Raw genomic sequence first — 27,097 nt, 5'->3', positions numbered from 1 at the left:
TTAAGTTTTACGATCAGCCCTAATTTTTATGTGATTAATTCTTAGACATGTGAACTTTGTTAGAAATCAAACCCACTCCAAGCATAATCTAGAAGCATGAGACGTGGAGCAATTTTGTGCCATGCAAAGTGCTGAAATTTTAGCCATACAAAGTGCTCCATTATTGAGATGTTTTGTGGCTGGAAATTAAGTGGATTAATAGCCACATTTGTTGTCACTTTATCAGCCTATAAATAGAGGCTTGAACTTGTGTTGTAATGAAGAAAAAATGAGAAGAAAAAAGAAATAAGAGAAGCAACGTGAGTGAGAGTGAGAAGGTTAGCAAACCTTGAGTGAGTTAAAATCTAGCAGCAGCTAGACTATCTAGTCATTGAGAAAATATTTGTAATCTTCGTATTGTAATATATTGAGTGTGTAATAAAAAGTAAATTTTCGGCCCATCACGTTTCCAACAAGTGGCATCAGAGCTACGGTTCGGAGCTTGGTTCGGAGTTCGGTTCGTGTCCGGTTCGTGTCCAGTTCGGAGTACCTTTGGTGTTCATCTAACAAGTCGATATGGGCGACGTAATTCAGCTACAAGTTCCACAATTGACGAAGACAAATTATGGAAATTGGAGCATTCGAATGAAGGCTTTGCTCGGTTCGCAAGATTGTTGGGAGATCGTTGAAAAAGGATACATCGAGCCCGGAGATGCCGCTACAGAAGCAGCTTTATCAAATGACGCTAAGAAGGCGTTACGAGAAGCACGAAAGAAGGATCAAAAGGCCTTGAATAGTATCTTTCAAGGTATGGATGAATCAACCTTCGAGAAAATATCAGATGTGAAGAACGCGAAGAATGCATGGGAGATTTTGCAAAAATCATTTCAAGGTGTAGAAAAAGCTAAAAAGGTACGCCTTCAGTCACTTAGAGCTGAATTTGAAATGTTAAAAATGAAGAGCTCCGAGAATATCGATGACTATGCCAATCGTGTAAAATCGGTGGTAAATGAAATGAAACGAAATGGAGAAACTCTTGACGAGGTAAGAGTGATGGAGAAAATTCTACGGTCACTCACACGCAAATTCGAGTACGTAGTTGTTGCCATCGAAGAATCAAAAGATTTGTCAAAGATGTCGCTCGAAGAACTTGTGGGTTCTCTGCAAGCCCATGAGCAAAAGATGAAGCTAAATGAAGATAGTGAAAATCTTGATCAAGCCTTGCATAGCAAGTTGTCCGTCGACGACGGAGAAACAAGTAATAACTTTAACCAAGGAAGAGGAAACCGCAGAGGATACCGTGGAGGCTACCGTGGTGGAAACAGAGGAGGAAGAGGATCACGAGGACGTGGAAATCAATCATATGGGAGATATCAAGAAAATAAAGATTATCAAACATCCAACCGTGGACGTGGATCTAGAGGTCGTGGCCGAGGCAGATTTCAAGAAAATAAATCTCAGGTACAATGCTACAACTGTAACAAGTATGGACATTTCAGTTACGAGTGCAGATCAACACACAAAGTGGATGAAAGAAACCATGTAGCAGTCGCAGCAGAAGGCAACGAAAAAGTGGAATCAAGTGTCTTTCTCACTTACGGAGAAAATGAAGATCGCAAGAGAAGTGTGTGGTATCTCGACAACGGTGCAAGCAACCACATGTGTGGAAGAAAGGAGCTGTTCACAGAATTAAATGAAACAGTTCATGGACAAATAACTTTTGGAGACAACTCACATGCAGAAATCAAAGGAAAGGGCAAGGTTGTTATAACACAAAGGAATGGAGAGAAGAAGTACATCTCAGACGTTTACTACGTACCAGCTTTGAAGAGCAACCTGATCAGTCTTGGTCAACTCCTAGAAAAAGGATATGAAGTTCATATGAAAGACCGCTCACTCGCCATCAGGAACAAAAGTGGAGAATTAGTTGTTCGAGTTGATATGACGCGAAATCGTCTTTTCACCCTCGACATCGAGTCTGGAGAAGTAAAATGCATGAAGACGGATCTGAAGAATGAATCATGGTTGTGGCACTTAAGGTACGGACATCTCGGATTTTCTGGCTTGAAGCTGTTGTCGAAGACAAATATGGTGAATGGATTACCAAGTATTAATCATCCAGATCAACTGTGTGAAGCCTGTGTCAAAGGAAAGCAGCATAGGCAGAAATTTGAAGTAGGAAAATCTCGAAGAGCTAGAAGACCATTGGAAATTGTACACACCGACATATCTGGTCCGTACGACATTGAATCACTCGGTGGAAACAGGTACTACCTAACTTTTATTGATGATTATAGCAGAAAATGTTGGGTTTATTTTCTCAAAGCAAAATCGGAAGCCCTAGAAAAATTCAAGGAGTTCAAAGCAATGGTGGAAAAACAGAGTGGTCGATATTTGAAGATACTCAGATCCGATAGAGGAGGCGAGTATACTGCAAAGCTTTATGAAAGTTTCTGCAAGGATCATGGAATCATTCATCAGTTAACAGCCAGACGCACTCCACAACAAAACGGAGTTGCAGAAAGGAAGAATCGGACAATTCTGGATATGGCAAGAAGCATGATAAAAGGTAAACACCTTCCGAGAACTTTCTGGGCTGAAGCCGTTGAATGCGCAGTTTATCTGTTGAATCAATGTCCAACAAAAAGTGTAAGACACAAGACACCAGAAGAAGCATGGAGCGGTCACAAGCCAAGAGTTGGACACCTCAAAATTTTTGGATGCATTGCATATGCACACGTTCCTGAGCAACAGAGGAAAAAGCTTGACGATAGAGGAGAGAAGTGTATCTTTATAGGCTATGACAAAAGAAGTAAGGCCTACAGACTTTATAATCCTCTTACTAAGAAATTGATTATCTCAAGAGATGTCGAGTTCGATGAAGCGGATTACTGGAGATGGAGTGAAGAAGAAAAGAAAGTGGAAGGATTATTTTTCAACGAAGACGACAATAACCAAGAAGAACAAGGCGATGATCAAAGTCCTGGTACAACAGCCCCTTCGTCACCAACCAGCAGCAGCGGAAGCAGCAGCTCAGATGAAGCACCCACAAGAACACGGAGTCTCAACGACATCTACAATTCTACGGAACCTGTAGAGACGCAGTTCGATTATTCACTATTCTGTCTAATGACAGAATGTGATCCAGTGACATACGAAGAAGCAATTGAAAACAATAAATGGAAGAAGGCCATGGACGAGGAGATTGCTGCAATAAGAAGGAATGACACGTGGGAGCTAACAAGTCTGCCAGAAGGACATAGCCCGATTGGTGTCAAGTGGGTGTACAAGACGAAGACCAACAAAGAAGGAAAAGTAGAGAAATACAAGGCAAGACTAGTCGCCAAAGGCTACAAGCAAAGACAAGGAGTGGACTATGATGAAATATTTGCTCCAGTCGCAAGAATAGACACAATTAGGCTTCTCATAGCGGTCGCAGCACAATACAAATGGAAAATCTATCAGATGGACGTCAAGTCTGCATTCCTGAATGGCTACTTGGAGGAGGAAGTCTACATAGAACAACCACCTGGATATAGCATACAAGGAAAGGAGGACAAAGTCTACCGATTGAAGAAAGCTTTGTATGGATTGAAGCAAGCCCCAAGAGCATGGAACACAAGGATCGACGAGTACTTCCGAAGAAATGGATTCATCAAAAGCCCGCACGAGCACATCCTGTACACAAAGAAGAATGGATATGGAGATATCATGATCGTATGCCTATATGTGGATGACATGATCTTCACCGGAAACAATCCAGGTATGTCTGATGATTTCAAGAAAGCTATGACTAAAGAATTTGAAATGACAAATATCGGTGAGATGTCATACTTTCTTGGAGTCGAGGTGAAACAAATGCAAGATGGAATTTTTGTCTCTCAAAAGAAGTATGCGGAGCAGATTTTGAACAAGTTCAAAATGAAGGATTGCAAGCCAGTAGTCACGCCAGCTGATCCAGGGATGAAGCTAAGTGTTGATTCGACAAGGGAGTCGATAAATCCGACGTTGTTTAAAAGTCTCGTTGGAAGTTTAAGGTATTTGACAATCACACGACCAGATATTACATATGCAGTAGGATGGTGAGCAGATTCATGGAGAAGCCGAAGCAAGACCACTTAATTGCCGCAAAAAGAATTTTGAGATATATCAAAGGTACGATGAACCATGGTTTATTCTATACCCACTCACAAGATTCAAAATTAGTTGGCTACTCAGATAGCGATTATGGGGGAGACTTGGATGATCGGAAAAGCACTTCCGGATATGCATTTCACATCACTTCCGCAGTTTTTTCATGGTCGTCAAAGAAGCAACAAACAATTGCTCTCTCAACATGTGAAGCAGAGTATATGGCCGCAGCAACTTGTACATGCCAAGCAATGTGGTTGAAGAATATTTTGGGAGAAATAGGTGTTTCAAATGAAGGTCCAATTACCATCTACGTTGACAACAAATCCGCTATATCACTTGCCAAGAATCCGGTGTCGCACAGCCGAAGCAAGCACATCGATACGAAGTATCATTTTATCCGAGAGCAAGTGAAAAACAAAAACGTGGAGTTGGTCCATTGCAGGACAGAAGATCAACTGGCAGATATTTTCACAAAGCCGTTGAAAGTGGAGACATTCAACAAATTCAAAGAGAAGCTCGGTATGAAAGTTGGGTTTGAGGGGGAGTGTTAGAAATCAAACCCACTCCAAGCATAATCTAGAAGCATGAGACGTGGAGCAATTTTGTGCCATGCAAAGTGCTGAAATTTTAGCCATACAAAGTGCTCCATTATTGAGATGTTTTGTGGCTGGAAATTAAGTGGATTAATAGCCACATTTGTTGTCACTTTATCAGCCTATAAATAGAGGCTTGAACTTGTGTTGTAATGAAGAAAAAATGAGAAGAAAAAAGAAATAAGAGAAGCAACGTGAGTGAGAGTGAGAAGGTTAGCAAACCTTGAGTGAGTTAAAATCTAGCAGCAGCTAGACTATCTAGTCATTGAGAAAATATTTGTAATCTTCGTATTGTAATATATTGAGTGTGTAATAAAAAGTAAATTTTCGGCCCATCACGTTTCCAACAAACTTACTAGTGCCAATTTTCTGAGTTTTACTGGCTCATGATTACATGCTTAGTGTTTATGAGAGCTTTTGATAAAAGGGGTTTGGTGGTCCAAATTTAAGTCATAATTCTTGCACATAGAATTCGAGAAGCAGTCTGTTATTCAACAAAGGGGAATTGTGTTCTTCACTAGAAGTGTAGATATAATTCCGCCAGCATGGTCTGGTACTGGTAAAACAGCAACATTCTGCTGAATCTACTCTGTAATCTTGCTACTGCACAATTATGATGTAGCTCAGTATCAGGCTTTGCTTTTTGCAGAACCCATCGAGAAAGCCATGCGAAGAGAGATTGTGAAGAGCCGCTGTTGTAAAGACAGTTCACATTGAGAGAGTTGCAGGGAGCAGTTGGTGGCGAAGAGACATGAAGGGTAGTCTTATAGAACGACTAACTTTTACTTATCGTCCAGGTGGTATTTATACGAAAATGAAGGCTAGTCATACACTCATATCCCTCAAGTCTAGGCGTTGTAGTAGGGTAGTGAGTGTCAACTTCAGATTTTATTGTACTTCAGTTGAAAAAACCAAATGGAGGAACTACTAGATGTGATACATTCATGGGTACTTGTAGGAGTCTTCTCAATATATATCTTATTTGGATTGTGTGGTCTTTAAGGTAGTGTCTGTACGAGGGTGTAAAGAGGTTTAAAGGGTGAAGTTTGTCAGACATGATTGTTATGGGGTAGCATCACCATTATCTAAGCTGAGTTGCCTGAGCTAGACCTTGTGGGTTTGAGTTTTATAGTATTGGGTCCTCCATACCTTAATATGGGATGAATGTGAGGTACAACATATATATTAGTTCAAGAAAGTGTTTGATAATATCATTAATACTAATAAAATTAATAAAACTATCCTATGCTCTTTTATCTGATTATCTATAATTCCATTATTCTCATTTTAACATTAAATATAAATTCATTATTATTATTGATTTGTCCTTTACCAAGTGTAAATAATTTAATAAATAATATATAATTTTGGTCATGTTCGATAAGTCATTGAAAAAAATAATTTGGCTGAAAATTAATATATTCAATTTATAATCCAAGATCAAAATAAAAAAGAATAATTTTAGATAAGGAATTACTTCTTAATAAATTCAGAATTTCTAATCATTTTTATTTTATTTTAAAATCCTATTATCATTTAAAAATTATTCTTTAAAGACTTCACTTTTAAATTTTGGCTTTCTTTAAAATAATATGAAATATTTAAAAAAATAAGGATAAACATATAAAATAAATATTTTTTAAAATTTAAAATTTATATTTATCAAAGGATCGATCTAATTATATTTTGTGCTTAATTTTAAATAATATACCAAACAATTTGTATAACCTAAATTCAATACTTAAATTTTCAGTTTATCAAACAACACCTTAGTTAAAATTGGTATAAATAATTTATAATAAATATTATGTAATTTAGTTAAATATTTAGTAGGCCAAATGTACAAAAAAAAATATCTTTTATGGATAAAAGTTTCAATTTTCAAAATAAAATATAATTGTAATTTTAAAAAATATATGTACTATTATAATTTTATAAAATTAAAAACTTAAATTTAAATTATGTAGGAGTGTTTGGAATGGCATAAGCTAATTAGATTTTAGTGTAATTATTTGTAATTACCAGTATAATTGCTCCAACTCTCCTCTTCCTCCAAAAATTGAAGAATATAAACACTCAATTTAACGGAATTCACTAATTATAATAATTATAGAAACAAACCACACATATATAATTATAATCACACTCAAATCATAAAATAATTTTACAATCGCATCCAAAAATTAAAATTTCGTTTGGATTGTATTAACATGTAATAATACTATTCATGTTTGGGTTAATTTAATAATTACACTCCCAAATCTACTTAAATTTGTTCCAATTAATAAGCAATATATTAGTTTTTTGGGGGACTAGTTGCTTTCTTAGAAAAAAATAAATTAATATATGTTCCTCAATATATATATATGAAATTCTGAGCGTACGTAACAAAGATAAATTTAAGTCTTAAATTTTGATTAAGTTCATCAGCCTTTATTTTTTAAATGTTTTTATATTATAAAAATAAAAATAATTATAAATTAAATAAAAATAAATTTTAATTTGAATAATTATGAATTTTTAATACTAACCAAACCAAAAGTATCAAATAATAGTCACACCAAACACTACGGGTTTTTTTTTTAAATTTTTATAGTTGCTCCTCAACTCTTAAATAGAAAGATAACACATTTCAACGCTCTCAAACACACATCTTCTTACATTGACAATAATATCCATATCAATCGAGCTGAAACCCAATTAACATCTTTAACACAAATTTACAAGGAAGAAAAATAATAACCTTGCACAACAAAATCTATTATTTCATTCTTTCAAAATTTAAAGTAAAACTTAATTTTCTTGATATCTAAAAATGAAACCTAAATGAAGTAAACTTGACCGTAAGTCTTGTATAATTTCTCCATAAACCAAAAAAAAAGAAAAAAAAATGGACGATTGTCTTCACACTTCACATCTGTAAATGCACTTTTTTTCAACGACAATTTATATTTTTTTCCTTAAAAGGTAAAAAAAAAATTGAAACAAAATTGAAAAAAAAGAGGAGACTGAAACGATCGGGACGCATGCATGCATGGGAAGGGCGTTGTTTGCCAACCCTGAAGAGCCAATGGCATGCATACATTGATGTTACAAAGTTAAAGAAGCATGTGGGTGAAGCACATGCATCTGATACCCTGAAAACCCTCACATGCTTCGCATTAAGCTGTCGACTGTTGACCCACAAACCGGCCTTTTCCTCATTCCTTCATCTGTTTTAATGCCATAAGGGATGGTTGGTTCATGGTCCTCCACAATCCACATATCTCTCTTTTACTTTTTAATTCATATTTCTACACTTTCTCAGACAAGAGAATAATTAATTTAATATGCTCCATCTTTTCTTTTTTTCTTGGGAACAAACAGTTGACTGTCTTCATCCTTCTACTGCTGTTAAAAAAACTGTCCTAATTTGGACAGTATTGCAGGTAATATTAGGTTAAATATATAGTCCAGCATTGAAGTTGTTGGGTTATATATCTTTATTCAATTTTATGTTTAGAAACGAGTTTTAAGTAAGTTTATGAAGTTTTTGATCTTATCCTTATATACATTCCTCGCAAAACTGATTAATTTGATTATATACATAGACAAACAACTTACCCACGACAAGCATGACTTTTAAGTAAGTAAACACCTAGTTGCTAGGTCAAGAGCTGAGATTCAGATTAATTGCTTTTGAATATATTTTCCTTTTTTGATTGGACAAAATTCAAAGCTGAGAGATCATTGAAAGAAGGGGGAATATAATAGACAGTGGTAGGAGATGCAAATGGCAAAGGCAAAAACAACAAACTGATGGGTATGTATGTGTGAAGCTGGGAGCAGGTTCCTTCAAGCTTCCCCCTGTGTTGCCATTTGTAGTCCACACACACACACATCAAAATCCAGTCTCTGTACCAACTTGCCGAAAGTTGTAGAAACAGATAGGGTACCCCAACCCCAACTTTCTCTTCATTCTATACACGTGAAAAATAATTAAATAAAATTTTACCAGCCTTTTGAATACTCAATATTATTATATGCAATAATATTTTTAATTTCATATTGAAAATTATAAAATATTATTATTGTTACAAATAAAAATAGTTCCAAATTTGAAAAAAAGAAAAGGAAAAGGTGTTAGCCTTTAGCCTTTGCATATGTAGAAGATGCTTATCATAATTGTTGAAGTTGGGGTTTGTGGTGAGAAATGGGATCCCACATGTAAGGGAGCCTCATTTTCAACTCTCGACCAACTTCAAAGGGAAAGTTTAGGGTTTAGAAATACTCCCCCCATTTCCATAATGGGAAAAAAACTTTTATAATTCTTTTGTTTTGTACCCACTAGATGCCATCATTCTTAAGTACACTAGTAAATTAGGTTATTCTCCATTATGGAATCATCATCTTCTTTTTTTTTTAAAAAAATTAGGTTTAATTGCCAAGTCAGTACACTTTTTTTTATTATATAAGAAAATACTATACTTTGCATTTGCTTAAAATGATATTCTTTTTAAAAAATACAATAAAAAAATAATGGATTAAATCATTCTTAACTTATTTTTTAGGGTAAATATCTATAAACAATGATTATATAATATTTCATATATGATATATATGTATGTCTATGATCTGATTACAATCTTAATTATGATTAAGTAATTAGATCAACGCGGATTGCATCATTACATTAAAGGTGAAGCATGCTTGATTTGGAAAAAGAAAAGACTTAAAACAATAAAAATTCTAATTTTTCAATAAATAATAAATTCTAATGAGACACATCATCAAATTTTAAAAAAAATTAATTCTATTCTTAATGACATACCATTATTTAATTCTTCTTAATATATAAAATGTAAAAAACTATATGTTAATGTTGGAGGGAGGGGGGGGTTACTTTACGCTAACATCAAAATCTAATGGGGGTAGCGAACCAAGCATTTGGGTATGGAGTGATTGGTCGGAACATTTGTGATATGATTCTTTTACATATATAAAGCATCATTTATTTATGTTTAATTAATAATTAATTAAATATAAAAGCATATATACTTTAAGGTACATTATAGTATACAGCAGCGCCGTATTGGAGCTTTGCGTTCTCATGCGCTGTGTTGAGCTCTCATTGGTTCAACCTAATAACTTTTACTTTTAACGAAAACCACTCTTTCATTCTCTAATTTATTTTATTTACTAACCTTTTCTTTTTCTTCTTTATCTTTTTTCAAAGGCAATGGGGAAGGACCAGTTGCAATTTTGGGTCCCAACTTCATTTGTTATGTACTATTAATTCATTAATATTACCAGGTGACTGAATCATAATATTAGTAAAAAAACAAAAATTAGAATTAACAAGTGTAATAGAAAATATTAATTATTTTTATTTTTATTTTGATGAATGATAAGAGGGGGCAAAACCTTAACAGCAACACGGCTAACATGATCTGAATCCAGACCACACCTAGAGTGATGAACAGCTTAACTATTAGGTCAACGCACATATTTCTATTTTTAATTTTTTTTACTACCATGTTATATAACATTCTAAATTTTATGTTTTCATTTATGGCATCTTTGGTCACAATAATTAAGAAGGGTGAAAAAGATAAAAGAAAAATGGAATTCAATTTTTTTTTCAAACACAAAATATTAATTGAACTAAACATATTAGATGCGATACAATCATGAGTCGGGTTGGGGATTATATGTAGAAAAAAATGGGTAAGAGAATTTTAGGAAACTTCTTGTTTTACGGAGACAAAGCTAAAATTAATATAAAATATGAGTAGGGAGAAGTCAAAACAAAAATTTGGGGTTAGAATTAAATTATATATTTTTATGATAGTAGAAATACAATTTCGTCATTTTGATAGTCTATAGTTTATAATTTTTAGAAGGTTAAATCATTTTTTATCATTTTTAGAGGGCTAAAATACAATTTTACTATTATTAATTTAAAATTTTATAAATAATAAAGTACTTAAATAGAAAATTTTCCAGGTTAAAACACGTAAGTCTATAACTTTCAACATGAGTGTGAGTAATATTGATATATTATTCAAAAAACAATATTAAACAAATGAATGAAATACTTTTAACTTCATAATTATGTTACTGTGGCAATAAGTTATGTTAAGTTGAAGAAAACAATTAAAAGAAATGTTTGGAGCAAGATTATATATAGTAAGAGACATGGTTGTGTGGTAATTCCAATGAGGAAGAAATCAAGCGAATAAGAGTAAAATATATGATCTAGTTTTTACTCATTCTTTCTAAATTAAACCAAGCAAAGAGTCAAAAATAAAGACAAGAAGGCATTTAATGGGGAAAGATGAAATTGATTATATCATCAGACCACCATAAAAGGGAAAGGTTGAGGATTGGGGAGGGCAGGGTTTTTAAAGATTTAGAATTACTAGATGCATTGGCAACAGTAATCTGTAATTGAATAAAGGAGGGTGGTTAGATTTGTATGGGCCTTTGTCTTCATCATATGTCTTCTTATAATAATATATTAGAAATTCCATTAATAAATATTTTATTGGTGCTACTGCCTAAGGATTATATAACTTAATTCCTAATCTTATAGTAAATGAGAAAGAAAACCCTAAGTATAAAAACCAGCTAATTAACAAAAATATACTTTCTTTCAATTTCCGGAAATGGCATTAAAAAAATGGGGAGTGACACCCACATTTATTCCAAACGTGATGCAACCACCTTCTTTTCCATTCTATATAAAGCCCCCAAAATCCTCCATTGTTTCCCACACCAAAGCAAAACAAAGCCAAGACATGTTTCAGTACTCTAATATTGAAACATTTCTAGGTATATAAATACAATTTTTTATGTTATATAGGGATCATATGTATACCTAGCTAGGGAAGTCATAGAATCCAGCTCCAGGGCATGGGAGTTTGGCCTGCCAAAAAAAAAAAGAAAAAACAAGAAGGGGGTTCTAGGGTAAGGGAGGTGACAGAAGAGAGTGAGCACACAGGGTACTTTCTTGCATGCTTGAGCCTTTCATGCTTGAAGCTCTGCGTGCTCACCCTCTATCTGTCATCCACTTTTCTCTCTCTCTCTCACTCACTCTTTCTCTTTGTTGTTTATGTTTTTCTATGAATCTGTGTAAAGACCAGCTGCTGCTATGCTAGGGATTTTCTGTTTATTTTCCACATGTATACTGTGCATAGTACTTGATTCATTTACCTTGTGTACTAGTGGCTATGGAAAAAAAGTCATGGTCGTTTCATTTTGATAGGACTACAAAGATCTTGTACTTGGCTTGCACTTTTACAGTGTTAGAGCTGAATCATACCATACTCCATCGAAACCATAGCCCGAAACAAAGACCAAAATATAATAAATTTTCTAGCTGTTAGGAATTCCAGCTTCCGTTTTCATCTTTAGTTAGGGTTTCATTACCTACCTGACTAGATCTAAGTTGAATTCGATGGAGGTGCATGATCTTTCAGTCTTATTATAAGCTATAATTATGGATACATGGAGTGTGTAGCATATAATCCCGACATCAGAGTTAGCATGTTGCTATATGCATATATATATGGTTCAGTTTGTATATGTAGTTAACTTGTGAAGGTGAAGATATATGCAGGTGCAATGGTGGATCTACGCAGTTGTTTCAAGTGTTTATTACAATTACAAGAAGAATGGCTCCATTGAATTTTTGTTTTGTCTTTCATTCCTACTCTTCCTGATCTACTTATAAAGGTGTATATATGAAAGATATGCGAAATGAATTTCTCCAGTTCCTTGCATGTGTGCATCAGATCTGTGGATATGGAGGTGTTAGAGAAGCACAACCCAGAATCTGCAAGCTTTCAAATAACTGGTTCTTCTTAGTTTGTGAAGTGTTAGTGTCATCTGAAAAAAACCCTCAACTTATAACCATGTTGATGTTGACATTTCTAAGCAAGCAAGTTGGAAGTTCTCTTAATTAAGGAGAAGTAAAGAAGATGATAATCACTTTCCTTTGCTTTTTTCAATGTTTTATTTTGATCTATCTGTGACGGCTCGTAATTTTACTTGGTTTATTCGATGCGATTTCCTTTGTAAATTCAATCCAGAAAAGGAAACCGAAGCATTAATTTTTTTAAAAACAGAACATTGATTTTCTCGTAAGTTGTACCGTTTATGTTATTTTAATCTGATCCAAATTCGTCTTTGTTGTTATTTGATGAAGCAAATCTAATAAAGTAAAAAGTTCATTTAACAGACTAATGGCAGATCTGGGTGTAATAATGAATGCATATGTTGTGGTTTGTCTCATGAAAGGGTAAATAAAAAGGAAATCATTTTCAGGGTTTTGGCTTAATCAATCTCAAAATATAAATTACAAAAAAATTTCAATCCAGCGTGCATAATATAATAAGGTCAAACTAATACATCCGATCTTAACTCTTGGATGCAATTTTATCTGCTCTTCATTTTGAATACATGTATATATACACACACTATTACTTGGTGATTAAAATCTCATAGGCCCTTTCAAAAGATTTTTTTTTCTCGCGGGCAAAGGGAACGATGGATCATATTATAAAAGTATATCAATACAGATAAGATTTTGGTTTTCTTTCTTTGCATGGTTGAACAGTGTGAAATGCTCTATGCGTCAGAGTCCTTCAAGCTAAATATACGATTACAGATGATTTCTCAAACACAGATTTCTAAAGGTCAGTGTTCATTTTTTTTTTGAGATCTCTAGCTAAGGTTTCATCAAATCCTTGTTTGGTCAGTGGGTGATGGAGGTCTAATTAAATTCTGGACTCTTTCTTGGATTGTGGAGCTTGGTCCATTAATTAACTTCTGTCTTAATACCGAGTTGATTGATGTTTCTATTACTCTTAGGGAGGTGACGACTACTGATGGTATTTGGAATTGGAACTACTTGGGTCGTTATTTGAATAATAATATTATTTCTTATATTGTAGGCATTCCAGCACCGAGCCCTTTAATAGGGTGTGATACTTTGATTTCGAAGTGATCTACAAATGGTAGTTTTATTATTAAATCAACTTATAATACTCTTATGAAAGATTCTTTTCAATTGATGACAACAAATGGAAGCTTGCATATGGTCCTTTTCTAGCCCTCAACGTGTTCGACAGTTTCTTTGGTTAATCTTTAAAGAACGTTTGCTCACTAACGCTGAACGTTGCAGAAGAGGTAGGGTGTTGAGCAAAAGCTAATACTATACATGTTCTTCAATCAACATGGTGTTGGGCAAAATCCTAGAAGACAGATTCGTGATCAAACTTGAAATCCCCCACCTATAGGTTCTATTAAGTTGAATTTGAATGGGGCACGAAATCCAGGCTCGGGCTTAGCCTTCTCAACGCTAGTGGTGAGGGATGACTAGGATAAGTGGATTTCTGGTATTGGAAGAAATATTGGCAGATATAGTGTTAAACAAGTTAAGTTATGGCTAATTTATGATGGTCTCCAATTGACTTGGTCTACTAATGGAATAATATAATTGTTGAATCGGATTATGCTTTAGCTGTTGAAGCCCTTAATGGTATCCAAGAACAGATAAATATAGAAGATTGATTCTAAGAATTTAAGAACTTTGTAGAAGAGATTGGAGGGTAAAAATTAAACAAGTTTCGAAGGAGACAAATAATCCTTCAAAAATTGCTGATCAAATTAAAAATGATGGTCAAATTTTGGATTTATGACTTTACTGCTCATTTGTAATTGATCTATATTTTTTTCCTTTTACCAAAAAAAAATAAATTGAATTAACTAACATGCCGATCATGTACAGTGAATTTAGGCATGATCTCATATCATAACTTTAATACACTCAATATAATCATTATTTTTTTATAGTGATAATGAATTATTTAATAGGAAAAGAATTTCATAAAAATATACACATATCTACTTATGACGATTCACAGATCAAAACTCATAATAAATATACACAAAACGTCGCAGGAAAGTTAATTGATTGAATTGGATTCATTCGATCCACTTGAATTAACTTAATTCATGAAAGATGTGGAAAAATCCATCTATTTGAAAGTTTGATAGTAAAGTGAAGCACTTAGATAAAATCTCTTAACAATCTTAATTGTAAAGTAAATTCTACCGTTGGATCTAAAAGAACTCTATTATAAATAAGAGTTTTTCCCTCATTTGTAATCATACTTTATTTCCTATTATACTTCATTTTGAGTAATATAATACTTTGATAACATTTACTCAAAAACTTTATAAGCATTGTTTTCTTATGACTTTTTCCGTTTTATTTTCGATACCTTAGAAAATTTATACGATGAATTGTCATTTTTTTGAGATCAAAGTTAACTTAAACGAATTTGAATTTCAAAAAATACTTAAAACTACATAGATTAAGACTTATATCTATCTAAGTGCAAATAACTAAAATTCAAAACTTAAAAATGAAGTCATTAATATTGATTTAAAAATTAATCTCTGTATTCAGCAAACAAAAATAGAAAGTATTTTGGCTTTAAAATGTAAATTGAAAATGCAAATGTTGCTGTTTTCTAACTTAGTGAAATAGTATTCTCAATCTTTCTTGTATATATAGTAGGACATATCTATACCATATTCTGAAATGAAATTTGCTTTTTCTTTTACGGGCAGCAAGAATGGACCAATAATTACAAACAACTAAGATAAAAAACCGAGTGGTTAAAAGTAAAAGAGTTTTTAAATGATGCGCTACCTAGGATACTTCCCCAAGCTTTTCATCAATCTGCAAAATGGGACTGTTCTATTTCCTTCTCATCTGCATTTGAGATCCTCGTTTCATCAATTGTGCCTGTGGGTTCAACACCATTTTCCATAACAGCCTGACGAAAGTCACCATTTTCTGAAGTGGTCTTTTCTTCTACGTTACTAACTGGTTTCGAAGGTTCTTTCAATGAAGCGATTGTCGACAGGCGACCAAATCCATCATATAAATTCTTCGCATCCATGATAAGAGCAGCTCCACCAGGGTAACAACGACCAAAGCATGTTGCACTATGTGGGAAAGCAACCTATGAATAAGAGAACTTAATTACATGAAAGCTGTCAAATATGCTTTGTGAAGAGAAATGGCAGGGGGGACGGTCTGCCAAATTTCATTAGAAAGCACCTCTATAAATGCTTGGCAAAGCGAGAGGAAAAGCCCAGACTCGTTTTCTCTGAGCATCCAAATGCAACCCCTTAATTAATTCTTGAGCAAGAACTTTCTTCAAACTTACTAGCGCACAATTACGTAGCTCATTCAATGCCACAGAAACACCTAAAATCACCGGAGAGAAGAAATAAAGCGTGTCAATTTCCACTTATGGAATGAAAAATATTTCATGACCAACCATTTATTTATTCGGAAAGTCTGTGATGAAGAGATTAATAATTTATAATCACTTTATTTACAACAAATAAAAAATAAAAAGCTTTTGCTCACAAGATTCAAGTAAATGAATGAAAATTATCACGATAGTTTGTAGTTTTGCAGATAATTTATATAATTCTTCTAGTTTTAGCTAGCAAGCAAATGAAAAAACACAGATACACAGGAGACACCTCAATTCCTTATGGTCCAACGTCAAAAGTTAACTTAAGACACAAAAACTGGTTCTCTTTTGCCTTTGCACTCAATACAAGAGTATTATGGATAAAACTAGCTTGAATTTAGAAGTGAGAACCTCTAATTCACCTACCACTCTCCAACTTTGAATGTTCAAAACTATGACTCAAGAAATAAGACTGAGCATTTTGAGAAGCATGGATCAAACTTACTGTTAATTAACACTGCAACCGGCGCTGTTCCATAAGATAAGATGGAGGAGTTACATCCTCCCGACTATCTTCACTAATACTTGTTGCTGAAAAGCCAACGGCTGGCAGTGGAACCCAACGGTGTGAATCCAAAACTAACTGGAGCCGAGTAACACAAGAAGTTACTAATCAACAAAATGTAGATTGTTCAGAAAAAGTTGTGAGCCCAAACTGTAACACTTAGCCAAAGTAAACTCATCTGAGGACATCATAAAACAATAATTCCTAACTTTGACTTCCTCCCGCATTCTTGAGAGTTATCAACCGCTGTTTTCATATTCCTTGAGAATATATTCAGCACTGTTCTGTAAAGGGTGAAAGTCAATGTAATTAATCACGAGGTATAATGTGTTATTTGCTCACCTCGTCCTTCCTTTAATCGTATAGAGGTTAGATTCCCACTTATAAAAATGGAGCACATTTCATACTTATTATTTATCTCTTTAGAGAAGACTGTGACGACAAAATTAATCACTCCAGTTGACAAAATGAACACCTTAGTTTCGAAAAAAATCAATGTAACTACTCATAGATATAGGAAAAACGCAGTTTTGGGAAACAAGAAAAAGAGGATTATTTATTTACTCTTCAAAAAGAGATGGAAGCAAACCTCGAAAATCCAGCCCAACCCAACCTAGTCCTATTGCACAATACTGTCAAGTGTCAACAACAAAGAACAAAACAGACTATTACCAAATTTGGAAGCAGCAAAGTTACTTGTTTCACATGAGGTATGAATCAGCCACCTAGGAGCAGCGTTTCTTTTGCACAATTAACCCCATTCTAAAATGAAGTGGTGTTAGAGTAGCATTACTGCAAATCTGAAACCAGATTACCTTTCAAGTTCGCTCAAAAAGTGAAAATCTTTTAATACAAGCTGATATTGACTATGATCATGTTAGAAACGAAAATTTTTCTCACCATACACTGATCCAGAATACTTGACAGTGATTCACCCTCTGTTATCTTTGGGAGCATGAAAGAGTTTTAAGGTCTGAACTAATCTAATGCATGGCTCAACTAAAAAGAAGCCCACCGTCATAGTTCTCTTCACTTCCAGATGCATCATCAGAAAAAATTGCTCGATATTGGTTAACAACATCAAAAAGATGCATCCTATAACAGCTTATCATCCCTTTTAAATACTCATAAGCATTTTCTGGTCCACATCCGTAAGAATCCTAGTGAGCCACGTCTCTCGGCATCTCAAAAACTGAAACATTAAGTAATGCTGTCAGAAGGGCACACATGAAGTCACCGACTTCTCTTTCTCGATCTTTCTTACTGTTTTCTAGAGAACTCTTAAACTCGTCATCATTTAAGCTTATTCATAGATAAACTTATCTATAATTATATGCATGTATATTTAATCTAAACTGGATAGGAAACCTATAAATTGGCTATGAATTTCTTCATTTATATGCGTGAGTTAGTATGTCATTTTAATCTATGGATAAGTTTATCTATGGATAAGCTTAGATGATAAGAGTTCTCTGAAAACGGTAAGAAAGATCGGGAAAGAGAGAAGTCGGTGACTTCAACACTTCCCTCATCGACTTTTCTTTTTTACTATAATTTTTTTATGCTATTTCAATTGAATTGCAACAATTAAGCACTAATTTAATTAATGAAAATTTTGATTTTCACTCATGAATGAAACATATGGAGATACATTATCGATAATTTAATTTTTTATACGAATATATTTTATTTTAATTTCGTATATGAAAGATTGGATTCTTCTAATTAAATTGTTGATCCATTATCACAATAAGATGACATAAAAAACAATAATGAGTGAGAAAAGTTTGATGAGAGAAAGTGTTGAAGTCACCGATTCTTTTCTTTTGCAATCTTTTTCATTGTTTTTAGAGAACTTTTGAACTTATCATCATATAATCTTATCCATAAATTAAAATATTATTACATGTATGTATATCTAGTCTAAACCGGCTTAGGAAGCTTATAAATGGGCTATGAATTTCTTCATTTATATTCATGAGTTAAAAGGAAAATAAAAGTGGAAGTAAATGGTTTCTTAAGTTTTGGTGTTATTTTCTATGTATCCAAGTTTGTTTTATTTTCTTTTTATTCAGTCCCTCCCTTTTATTATTTAAGTTATTTTATATTTGCTCCCTCAATTACTTCAACACATGATGAAGACCAAAAAGAAATAAGGGAACGGAGATGGAAATTGATGAAGTAGCTGTGCAAAAAGTTACCTGCAATCGCATTTCATACTCGCCAAACACTCCTATTCGGCGTAAATATCCAATAATTAGAAGACATTCCAGTAACTGCAATACATGGACCATGTACTTCACTAAATTCCAAGTAAAATAAAATTTCACTCATTGCTTGCAAATAAATACCTGAATATTAGAGCGAAGCTTCTGGAGAAGCTGAGAGAGTAGAGATGGGGTTGTCTGCCTAACTTCTGCCGCCACTGCTTGAATAACAGGTAATCTTCTTAAGAAGGGAAAAGCAAAGTTCGCTCAATTGTATTCTAAAGTTGACAAGGAAATAATAGGAGTTAACTCACTTAGGGTGAGTTTGGATGGGCGGTGCGTTTACCTACTAACGGTTAGTATAAAAACAGCAGAGGCGGTGAGATTAGATACTGTAGCGATACTGTAGCGTGAGACAAAAAATAAGCTAAACGCACCACACCCAATTGCCCATCCAAACCCACCCTTAGGGTGCAGGGTTGAGAGCTTGCAAACAAATGCTTCCAAGTCCAGAGCTTCATAATAATTGCCATTTCGTACACATCTGCAGAAATTTTGAATTTAATTATGCATCCTAGAATGTGCATTCGAAGCAATTAGTGTCTCAATAACATTTACAGTTTATTCAACCACATAAGTGTCCATAAGCTGAGGAATCTCAAGCAAGTCGAGCAAAGTACTATGATTTGCTAGCAGAGTCTGATTCATCTTCCTCTTCTCCAAGATATGTTCTGCAGATTCAACAAACTCTGTGCAACCGGATGTCAGGTTTGGGATCACAGTTATCTGAAAAGCCATGAGATATTGTGATTGATTCCTCCTCTTAAGTAGAGTAACTTTACCCGATGTACAAGTTGTGCCTTCTTTCACCATTATAAATATGGGGACAGAGAAAGAGAAGCAAACACATTAGGAAAACCAAAAAAAAAAACAGTGTATGCCCTCATGCTTTATCCAAAGATACTTTCTAACACAAGATAATTGAAGCTATTTTTCAAGTTTTTTGCTCTTACTCATATTAATTAGCAAAGGTAACCAGTATAATTGAGATTCACTAGGTGGCCTGTACCACTATTATTCAGTTACATAACACCATAGATCAAATGAATTGAAAAAGTAGGGTCATTACCATCGATTCTAGATGCTTATTGATAGAAGGTACTTCCTCTTTGATCGCAACCAACGCATCCGCAGCAGAGATGAAAGCGCGATAATTACCAACCGCCACTTCTAGCATTTGCCTCTGATCCTCTCCGTGTCAACTCGAAGAAGCTCCGGTTCCTTTCTCATTCAGGAACAATAAACTTAATTCAGTATCAAACAACTTATACAAAGAAAAGAAGAAAACAAGAAAGACAATAGGAAAAAAGGAAGAGAGACCTTATGTCCTTATGGAGGCGATCGAGAGTGAAGGAGAGGAGCTCGGAGACGTAAGGCTGTTAAGAAACGGAAGCGAGAGGGAGGAGACTGGCCATGGCGGAGGCCACTGACGCTGATAGGGAAACGGCGATGTCTCCATTCTGTAGCTCCATTACCATTGCCAAATTATGGTTTGCTGGATCCTGGAACAGATCCGGAATTTGGTTTAAAGGAGATTGAAAAAAAAAAAAGTCGGTACAACTTTAGTTTGCTACAGCTTCTTTTCCAGTTAGAACATTTCTGGATCCGGATGACTTTTTGGTAGTGAGTCTCCGACTTCCGAGGAGTTAGCGGTTAGCTTGATCATATCAGGCCATGTCAGCATTCTGGCGGGTACCCGATTTAGACCCCTTTTTTTTAACTTACAAAACGCTGTGTTAATGTATTATTATAATTATTTTTTTATTTTTACTGATTCCAACCTAAACTATTCTTACGAAGATGAACATTAGACTGTAATTTGGAGTTTATTTGTTTTTTTTTAACTTAGAAAATGCAGAATTAAAGTATAGATTGAGTTATTTAATTTTACAAATTAAGGGGATTAAAAATGAAATATATCATTTATTTTTAATCATCTTAAAATTCTACCGTCAATGTATATACATTAATTCATTTTTCATTTTATGTAAATTATGATGAAATGTTTTAATTAGCTTAATAGGTATTCTTTATGCTTTATAATCATGAAAACTAATTTTTTAGGAATTGTGATTATTGTTGCTAAGTTATAAATTTATGATAGATGAACAGATTAAGAACACTTGCACAAGTTCCAAACAAATGAGGAATAACAAAAACCTGATATATTATAATTAATTTATGTCTAAACATCCCCAGAAATAGAATGATAAACGAGCATAAAAAATGAAGAGGCCAAATGGCTTCCTGATTTCTCTACATTTACCTGTGAGATACCATTACTCCCCATAAAAGAACATATAAACGTCAACCCTTCAACAACGCAATAACACAACAGTGAAACAAAACAGCATTACAAGTGACAAGGATGCCTGAAAAGAAAGAGGGGAAGCCTTTGATACATAGTAGTAAGGATAGGGATACTGGATTGGTCCTACTATTGCAGGTGGCCCTTGACCATTAGGTGCGTTGTAGAAGTACTCAAAACGAGGTGGTGGTGGACTAGCCTTTGAGGAATACGATGAAGGTGCTGGTGGTGGCGGGGAGGGTGGCCGTGGTGGAGGTGGAGGTGGAGATGGAGATGGAAGTGATACCGATTCTAATGGTGGTGGTGAGCATTGAGAGTCAGGTAATTGTGGTGGGATGTAATCAGGTTCAGGTGGTGAGTCGTGAACTGATGCTGATGGTGGTGAAAACGACTTCAGCTGCGACGGAGGTGGCGGTGAACAAATGACTGGACATGTTGTGCATTCGCTGATGCATAGTGACCCGTCTGATGGTGTCCCCATTTCATGCTCGGATGTTACTCTAGCCAGCATGATCATGCCCATGATCCCTATTTTCAGCCATTTGCTTCCTTGGAAAACTCGACCCATCACCATTTCTTTAGTTTTCTTGTAACATAAGTTGAAAGAAACCAGTTATGGCTATATGTTCTGAAGCTTTATCGACACAAATGCCAAATGAAAACTACGCACCTTTATACAAGCGTGTGTATGGCTCTTCTAAAAGTCTGGCTTAGATTCTTCCTTAATGATGGTTTATGATGCTTTGCTGTAAAGTGAAAGATTTACTTCCACAACTTTTTTTTTTCAATTGTTAAACAGATCGGATTAAACAACGAAATGGCCAATATTTTGGACACATAATAACACTAGGTAGCATTGATTACTAAATAGCTTGAAATTGGTAACCCTTCAAATACAATTGCATTACATCATACTACTGAAAAAAAGTAGACATCGAATGAGATGGTTAAAAATACATTAGTGCTAATCTGCTTGGCTTTTGAAGCTTTCGCTTTCATGGCAGGGGGGAATCCAAAGCTGAACTTGGTTGGTAATACCATTCTATACCTTTTTTCTTATCATAAGTTCAACTTTGCTTAATATGTCACCCTTAAAACTTTATTCATTGTTTGTGCTTTTCTTTCATAAGAGGGCTCTCCTGATTCTCCTTTTCCTCATTGCAGCTTTCTAGGGAATTCTTTGCTTGTAGCAGCATTTTGTATGAGTTGGAACTAATTGTTATAGGCCAGCTTGGAACTAATTGTCAGGCCATGTTCATCCAGAACAAGAAAAAAATACCTGTGTTATTAGATGATTCAGTGTGTATCATTATGATTTGTGATACTAATGAACGACTTTCATATATTATACATCTAAATATAAGACGGGAAGTAAGTTTTCAATTCTTAAAGATAAATTTAAAAAAAAAAAAAAGCTGCTAATTGTTCTGCAAGCACAGACATGAAGTAATTTTAATAAGGCTTAATTTCCGAAAGCAGCTTTTGTAAGTACTAAAATGATCCTGTAAATATACACATTCCTATGTTATATTGTATAATCCAGCATCCATCCATCCCTCTTCATCTTGTTTCTCTTTAGATGCAAGCAGTTTCTTTCTCTCAGTCCTTCAATCTATGTTGGAACTTCAGTTAGTGCCATCTTCATTACAGTTTGCCGTTTCTTAAGGGTCAGAATTTGCAGTCTTAGTCAATGATTCCTAGCCATTACACAACAAAACTATGTAAGTAAACCAGGTTTTGAGTAATAGTCACTTGTCTGAAGACGTTCTTGTAACTATTCCTGTTTCTTCTGTTTATTTGGCTATGATTTGAAATACATAAACTTTTCAAGCAATGCATCTAATTTAATGTGAATGATAGATAAGTCTCAAACCTGACTATCTGCTGACAGCATCGACCTCGAACTGCGACCATTAGCACTGGTGTTACCATCACTGCTATAACCACCGCTGTTACCCTGGCATCCATGGCTATGCGAGTCAGAGCTACTTCCCAAGTCTCTTAATCGGTTAAGTTCCGGCACTATGATAGTGCCAAGATCTGGTCTGTCCCTCTTTCTCAGCTCCACAGACTTGAGTGCTAATTGAGCAAATGATAAAGCCTCTTCAACTGGCCAATTTGGTACCGCTGGATCAAGCATATCGGCGAAAGTTCCTTTCTCAATGGCCCTTCCAACATGGTGAGCAATACCCATTGGAGGCTTGGCTGTAATAATCTGAAGCAGCATTATTCCAAGGGAATATATGTCTGATTTAGTTGTTAGCATGCCTGTTTGTTGATATTCCGGATCTATGTAACAGAATGTCCCTGCAGCTGAAGTCATGTGATATTGTGTCACACTGTCAGCTACAGAAGGTGGAACTAGCCGTGCTAGGCCGACATCGCTTATTTTGCTCACATAATTTCGGTCTAAGAGAATGTTAGCCGGCTTAAGGTCCCGATGCACTAGTGGTTCTGGCTTTGCTTGGTGAAGGAATAAAAGGGCAGTTGCGATTTCAGCAGCTATTGTAAATCGTCTCCTCCATGAAAGTGGAGGAGTATTGCCCCTTCGGAACAGCCTATCCTCTAAACTGCCATTGAACATGTATTCATATACCAGGCATCCATACTCAGGGCAGGCACCAAGGAGAAGGACCATGTTTGGATGTCTCATGCAGCTAAGAACCTCAACCTGTACAGGTAACAAAGTATTAGCTTAAGATAACCATGCCAACATCCTGTTTGGTCTTTTCCAACTGAAATTAAATGATCTTAAGAACATGATAATCTTTGTTTGATATCCCAACATTGACAGCTAACCTCTTGCTGGAACTGTTTCTTTCCTTGAGCAGCATCAGGTCTTAAAACTTTGATGGCAACCGGAGTGTGATCAAGTTTGCCTTTATAAACAGGTCCATAGCCTCCTTCTCCGATCTTATTATGTGCTTCGAAGTTTTCAGTAGCTTCTTCTATTTCTTCAATGGTATATTTTCTATACCGAACATCATTATGAGCCAAAGCATTCAAAGCTCGATTCTTCTCGTCAGCCTCCTTCTTGGCTTTAAGCTCTGCTTGTCTTCTTCTATGTGCTTCCATCTCTGCTAGCCTCTTAGCTGCCTCAGCTGCTTCAATGGCAGCTTTGCACTTAGCCTTCTCCTTCTCTGCCATGGCAAGAGCTGCCTCTCCAGCTAGCCTTGCTTCCTCAAACTTACGAGCCTCCTCCATCTTCCACTGATGAAGCTCATTAGCCTGGACTCGAAAAAGTCCATTAATTATGTTCTCAAATTAGTGTTATTGACACTTGGTATTATCTTGTTGCTTTAATTGATAGAAATTTAAAAGTTGAGACTATATTGGTATAAGATTACCTTTTGCTTGGCTGTAAGAGCTTCTTTGCAAGCTGTGCTGTACATATCCATGGTTTGCTTAAGTTCAAGCTTCAACCTTCTCATTTCAGCTTCTATGTCTCGCTGCAATTCACGGCCATGAATGTTAGCAATTCTTCCATTAAACAGCCAATGCTTTACTGTAAAATAGAATAAAATTTCACTATCTGTCAATTCTTCTTACAGAGCTTTGCGGGAGTTGCCCCGTAGAGGGACCGGAAATCACAGAAAAATCTAAATTTTGGTCTGAAAAATCGATAGATCCATGGGAGCGTTTGTTTGGAAAACTCGAGTCACTAGACAAAGAATCTTGGCTAGATGAAGGCTGTGCCGCTCGCATAGCTGAATCAATGTCAAATGACAGATTTGCTGGCGAGCTTCTTTGCCTGTCACGGTCACGCATAGGGGCTTTCGGGGTATTATCCACTGACATTCTATCCGCTCCTGCATTTCTCGACCCTCCCCGCGCATAATATGCTCTGTTTTAGATACAATGTCAACAACGGACTAATATCCAATCAATAAACAACAATGTAAAACCAAATTTCCTTCACCTGCTTCCATCGTCTTCAATTTGATCCGACGGAATTGGCGGTGGCATTCCACATGGTGCCTTTGGTGGGGTAGCAGTGTTCGATATAGGTCGCTGTGCCGTACGCATTGTCAGTATCTTACCTTTGGAAATCACATACACAGAACAAAAATCCGGTGCACTTTTGATCAAGCTTGCCGAAATGTCATTCTTGCATTTCCTATACGTCAAATAACTGAACCCCTTTGATCGTTAGAAAATGATGAAAAGACATAAATTCGAGCTTGAATAAAGAAGGAAAGAAGATTTATATTGCTTAACCTTGATAAACCATTCCTTGTTGCTCCGCCAATAACTAGGTTGTTAATCAAGTTTTTGTTCACATAGTCCATAAGTGCTTTACAGATATCAGCATCATCCAGGACAACCTCCTTCAATTGAATCTGAACTTGACAATGAAAAATTGGATATCAGCTTGAAATTTGATTACAAAAAATTATAATACTGTTCTGCATGATGATTGTTTACCGCTTTGCGTGCACAGTAGCCGCGAAAAGGAATGAAAAGCTGGTTTATGTCGTAATCAGATTCGCTTTCGCCCACTGCATGTTGGATTTCAGAACAAAAATATACCAGAAAAAGGAAGGTTTAAGATCAATAGTTTCATTAACTCTTTTCTTGCGTCACAAGGCAACGAAGATAATAACAATAATACTACTACGAGAAAAGAGAGAGGGTACCTACGGTTTCTATGCCTAACATGGATCAAGATGATGTAGGGATTGGAGACCACGAGATGGTCAATAGCCCAACGTACAGCATGTGGGCTGTTTTTATCTTTGTCGATGGCCACCGCGGTGGTGTTGGTCGGTATATTATCATCAGATGAGAAAGGAGGAGCCATATCTCAAGGGAACAAATCCAGAACTTTTGTCACCGGCACGACCACCGTCACAAACGCGCCCCTCCACCTCCCGATATACAACTGTTTTTTTATAATATTTTATTTGTAAGACAAAAGAAAGAAAGAAAGATGGGAAGGGAGAAAAAGCCTAGTTGAGGGGTTTATTTCTGCCGGTGTTTAGACGCAATGCAATGCGATATTTGGTCATGAAATGAACTTTTAAGAATCTATTTCCGCCATTGCCTTGTTTTAGGCAATTTGACCTGGCCCGTTCCTTCAACAACTGTATTGTAAAACGAAAGGAAAAAGAAAAAATGGCTGCCATTTGAGTTTATCAGCAGTTTTTATTGTTTGTTTTATTTTTTACTATAATTAGAGCATTTGGCCATCAGCCGATCAAATCAAAAAGCAGGATATTTCAACTTCAGCTCTTCCTTGGAATGGTTGGATGGATCAGTTCAGACGATGTTAAAGGAACTAAAATTAGAGCAAAGCTATTTTCCTTTGTGGATTCTAACTATAACTTCCCCGCCATTATTTATATATGGCTGGATAGTTTTTTTTTTAAAAATCAAAGTGGATCTTTTCTTGAGAGAAATATGCATCCCTCTGGATTGTTTTTTTAATATAATAATAGATTTTTTTTATAAAATTTTCAAATAAAAATAGATAAGTTATATTTATTTTTTTAAAAAAAATTGAATTTCTCACTTAATTTTATATACACGTTTCTCTCACATTAGCAAAACTTTTAAATGTTCTGTTAGATGTTTGAAATTTTTTAAAATTTATAATTAGATCCCAAACCATAATTATTGAACTTTTACAGAAAGAGATACATGAGACATTGAATTTATATAGCTTGAATGCATCATCTAAAATAAATTTTGCATACGGTTATTTTAGAGTATCATGTTAATAAACTTTGAATAAAGTTTGAGAATTTGTCTGAAGTGGTCAAAGAGTAGAAACTATGACCACTAAAAAGTAAGAGTGCATGGTAACATGGCTGCTAAAAAACTAGCGCATGTATGATTTGGACACATGACCTCTATAAATGACTCATGGGCAATGAAGGTGCCATTTGGATCTAAACCAGCTTTAGCAGTCATGAGTTTCCACCACGTTCGATTTCTTCATTGGTGCAAGAGGTGCCTTTTAAGTTTTTTTCAGAGTCAGTGGACAAAAT

At 35.1% G+C, this 27,097-nt stretch overlaps 2 protein-coding genes and 1 long non-coding RNA gene across 16 annotated transcripts; all 3 read right to left on the bottom strand.

The window, feature by feature from the left end:
• Positions 1–15,290: 15,290 nt before the first annotated feature.
• Positions 15,291–20,687, bottom strand: LOC107907026 (uncharacterized). Of its 12 annotated transcripts, none has more exons than XR_005913633.1 (8): positions 20,120–20,687; positions 18,884–20,020; positions 18,734–18,808; positions 17,433–17,724; positions 17,205–17,332; positions 16,473–16,816; positions 15,823–15,972; positions 15,291–15,739 (listed from the first exon to the last, which is right to left on the bottom strand). It is a non-coding gene; the product is annotated as an uncharacterized lncRNA (long non-coding RNA). The 12 variants fall into 12 exon arrangements; XR_005913643.1 differs by having other exon boundaries at positions 17,205–17,294; XR_005913640.1 differs by having other exon boundaries at positions 16,473–17,724; positions 18,884–19,283; positions 19,420–19,525; positions 19,869–20,020; positions 20,120–20,680.
• A 264-nt stretch (positions 20,688–20,951) lies between these two features.
• On the bottom strand, positions 20,952–21,811 carry LOC107902823 (leucine-rich repeat extensin-like protein 1). Its single transcript, XM_041093152.1, has one exon. The coding sequence runs from the start codon at positions 21,679–21,681 to the stop codon at positions 21,115–21,117; it is 567 nt and encodes a 188-aa protein (XP_040949086.1). The 5' UTR covers positions 21,682–21,811; the 3' UTR covers positions 20,952–21,114.
• Positions 21,812–21,943: 132 nt separating this feature from the next.
• Positions 21,944–26,106, bottom strand: LOC107907027 (U-box domain-containing protein 52). Of its 3 annotated transcripts, none has more exons than XM_041093150.1 (9): positions 25,749–26,106; positions 25,533–25,606; positions 25,326–25,447; positions 25,027–25,239; positions 24,657–24,951; positions 24,455–24,556; positions 23,907–24,335; positions 22,981–23,778; positions 21,944–22,386 (listed from the first exon to the last, which is right to left on the bottom strand). In XM_041093150.1, exons 1-9 carry the CDS (start codon positions 25,906–25,908, stop codon positions 22,363–22,365), a joined length of 2,217 nt encoding a protein of 738 aa, XP_040949084.1. In that variant the 5' UTR covers positions 25,909–26,106; the 3' UTR covers positions 21,944–22,362. The 3 variants fall into 3 exon arrangements, with proteins under 3 accessions (XP_040949084.1, XP_040949085.1, XP_016689708.2); XM_041093151.1 differs by lacking the exon at positions 21,944–22,386 and adding an exon at positions 22,426–22,804 and having other exon boundaries at positions 25,745–25,914; XM_016834219.2 differs by lacking the exon at positions 21,944–22,386 and adding an exon at positions 22,427–22,804.
• Between the last annotated feature and the right edge of the window lie 991 nt (positions 26,107–27,097).

Source organism: Gossypium hirsutum, chromosome D05, assembly GCF_007990345.1.
Source record: "Gossypium hirsutum isolate 1008001.06 chromosome D05, Gossypium_hirsutum_v2.1, whole genome shotgun sequence".
NCBI classification, from domain to species: domain Eukaryota; kingdom Viridiplantae; phylum Streptophyta; class Magnoliopsida; order Malvales; family Malvaceae; genus Gossypium; species Gossypium hirsutum.
This window is presented reverse-complemented; position numbering and strand designations above follow the sequence as displayed.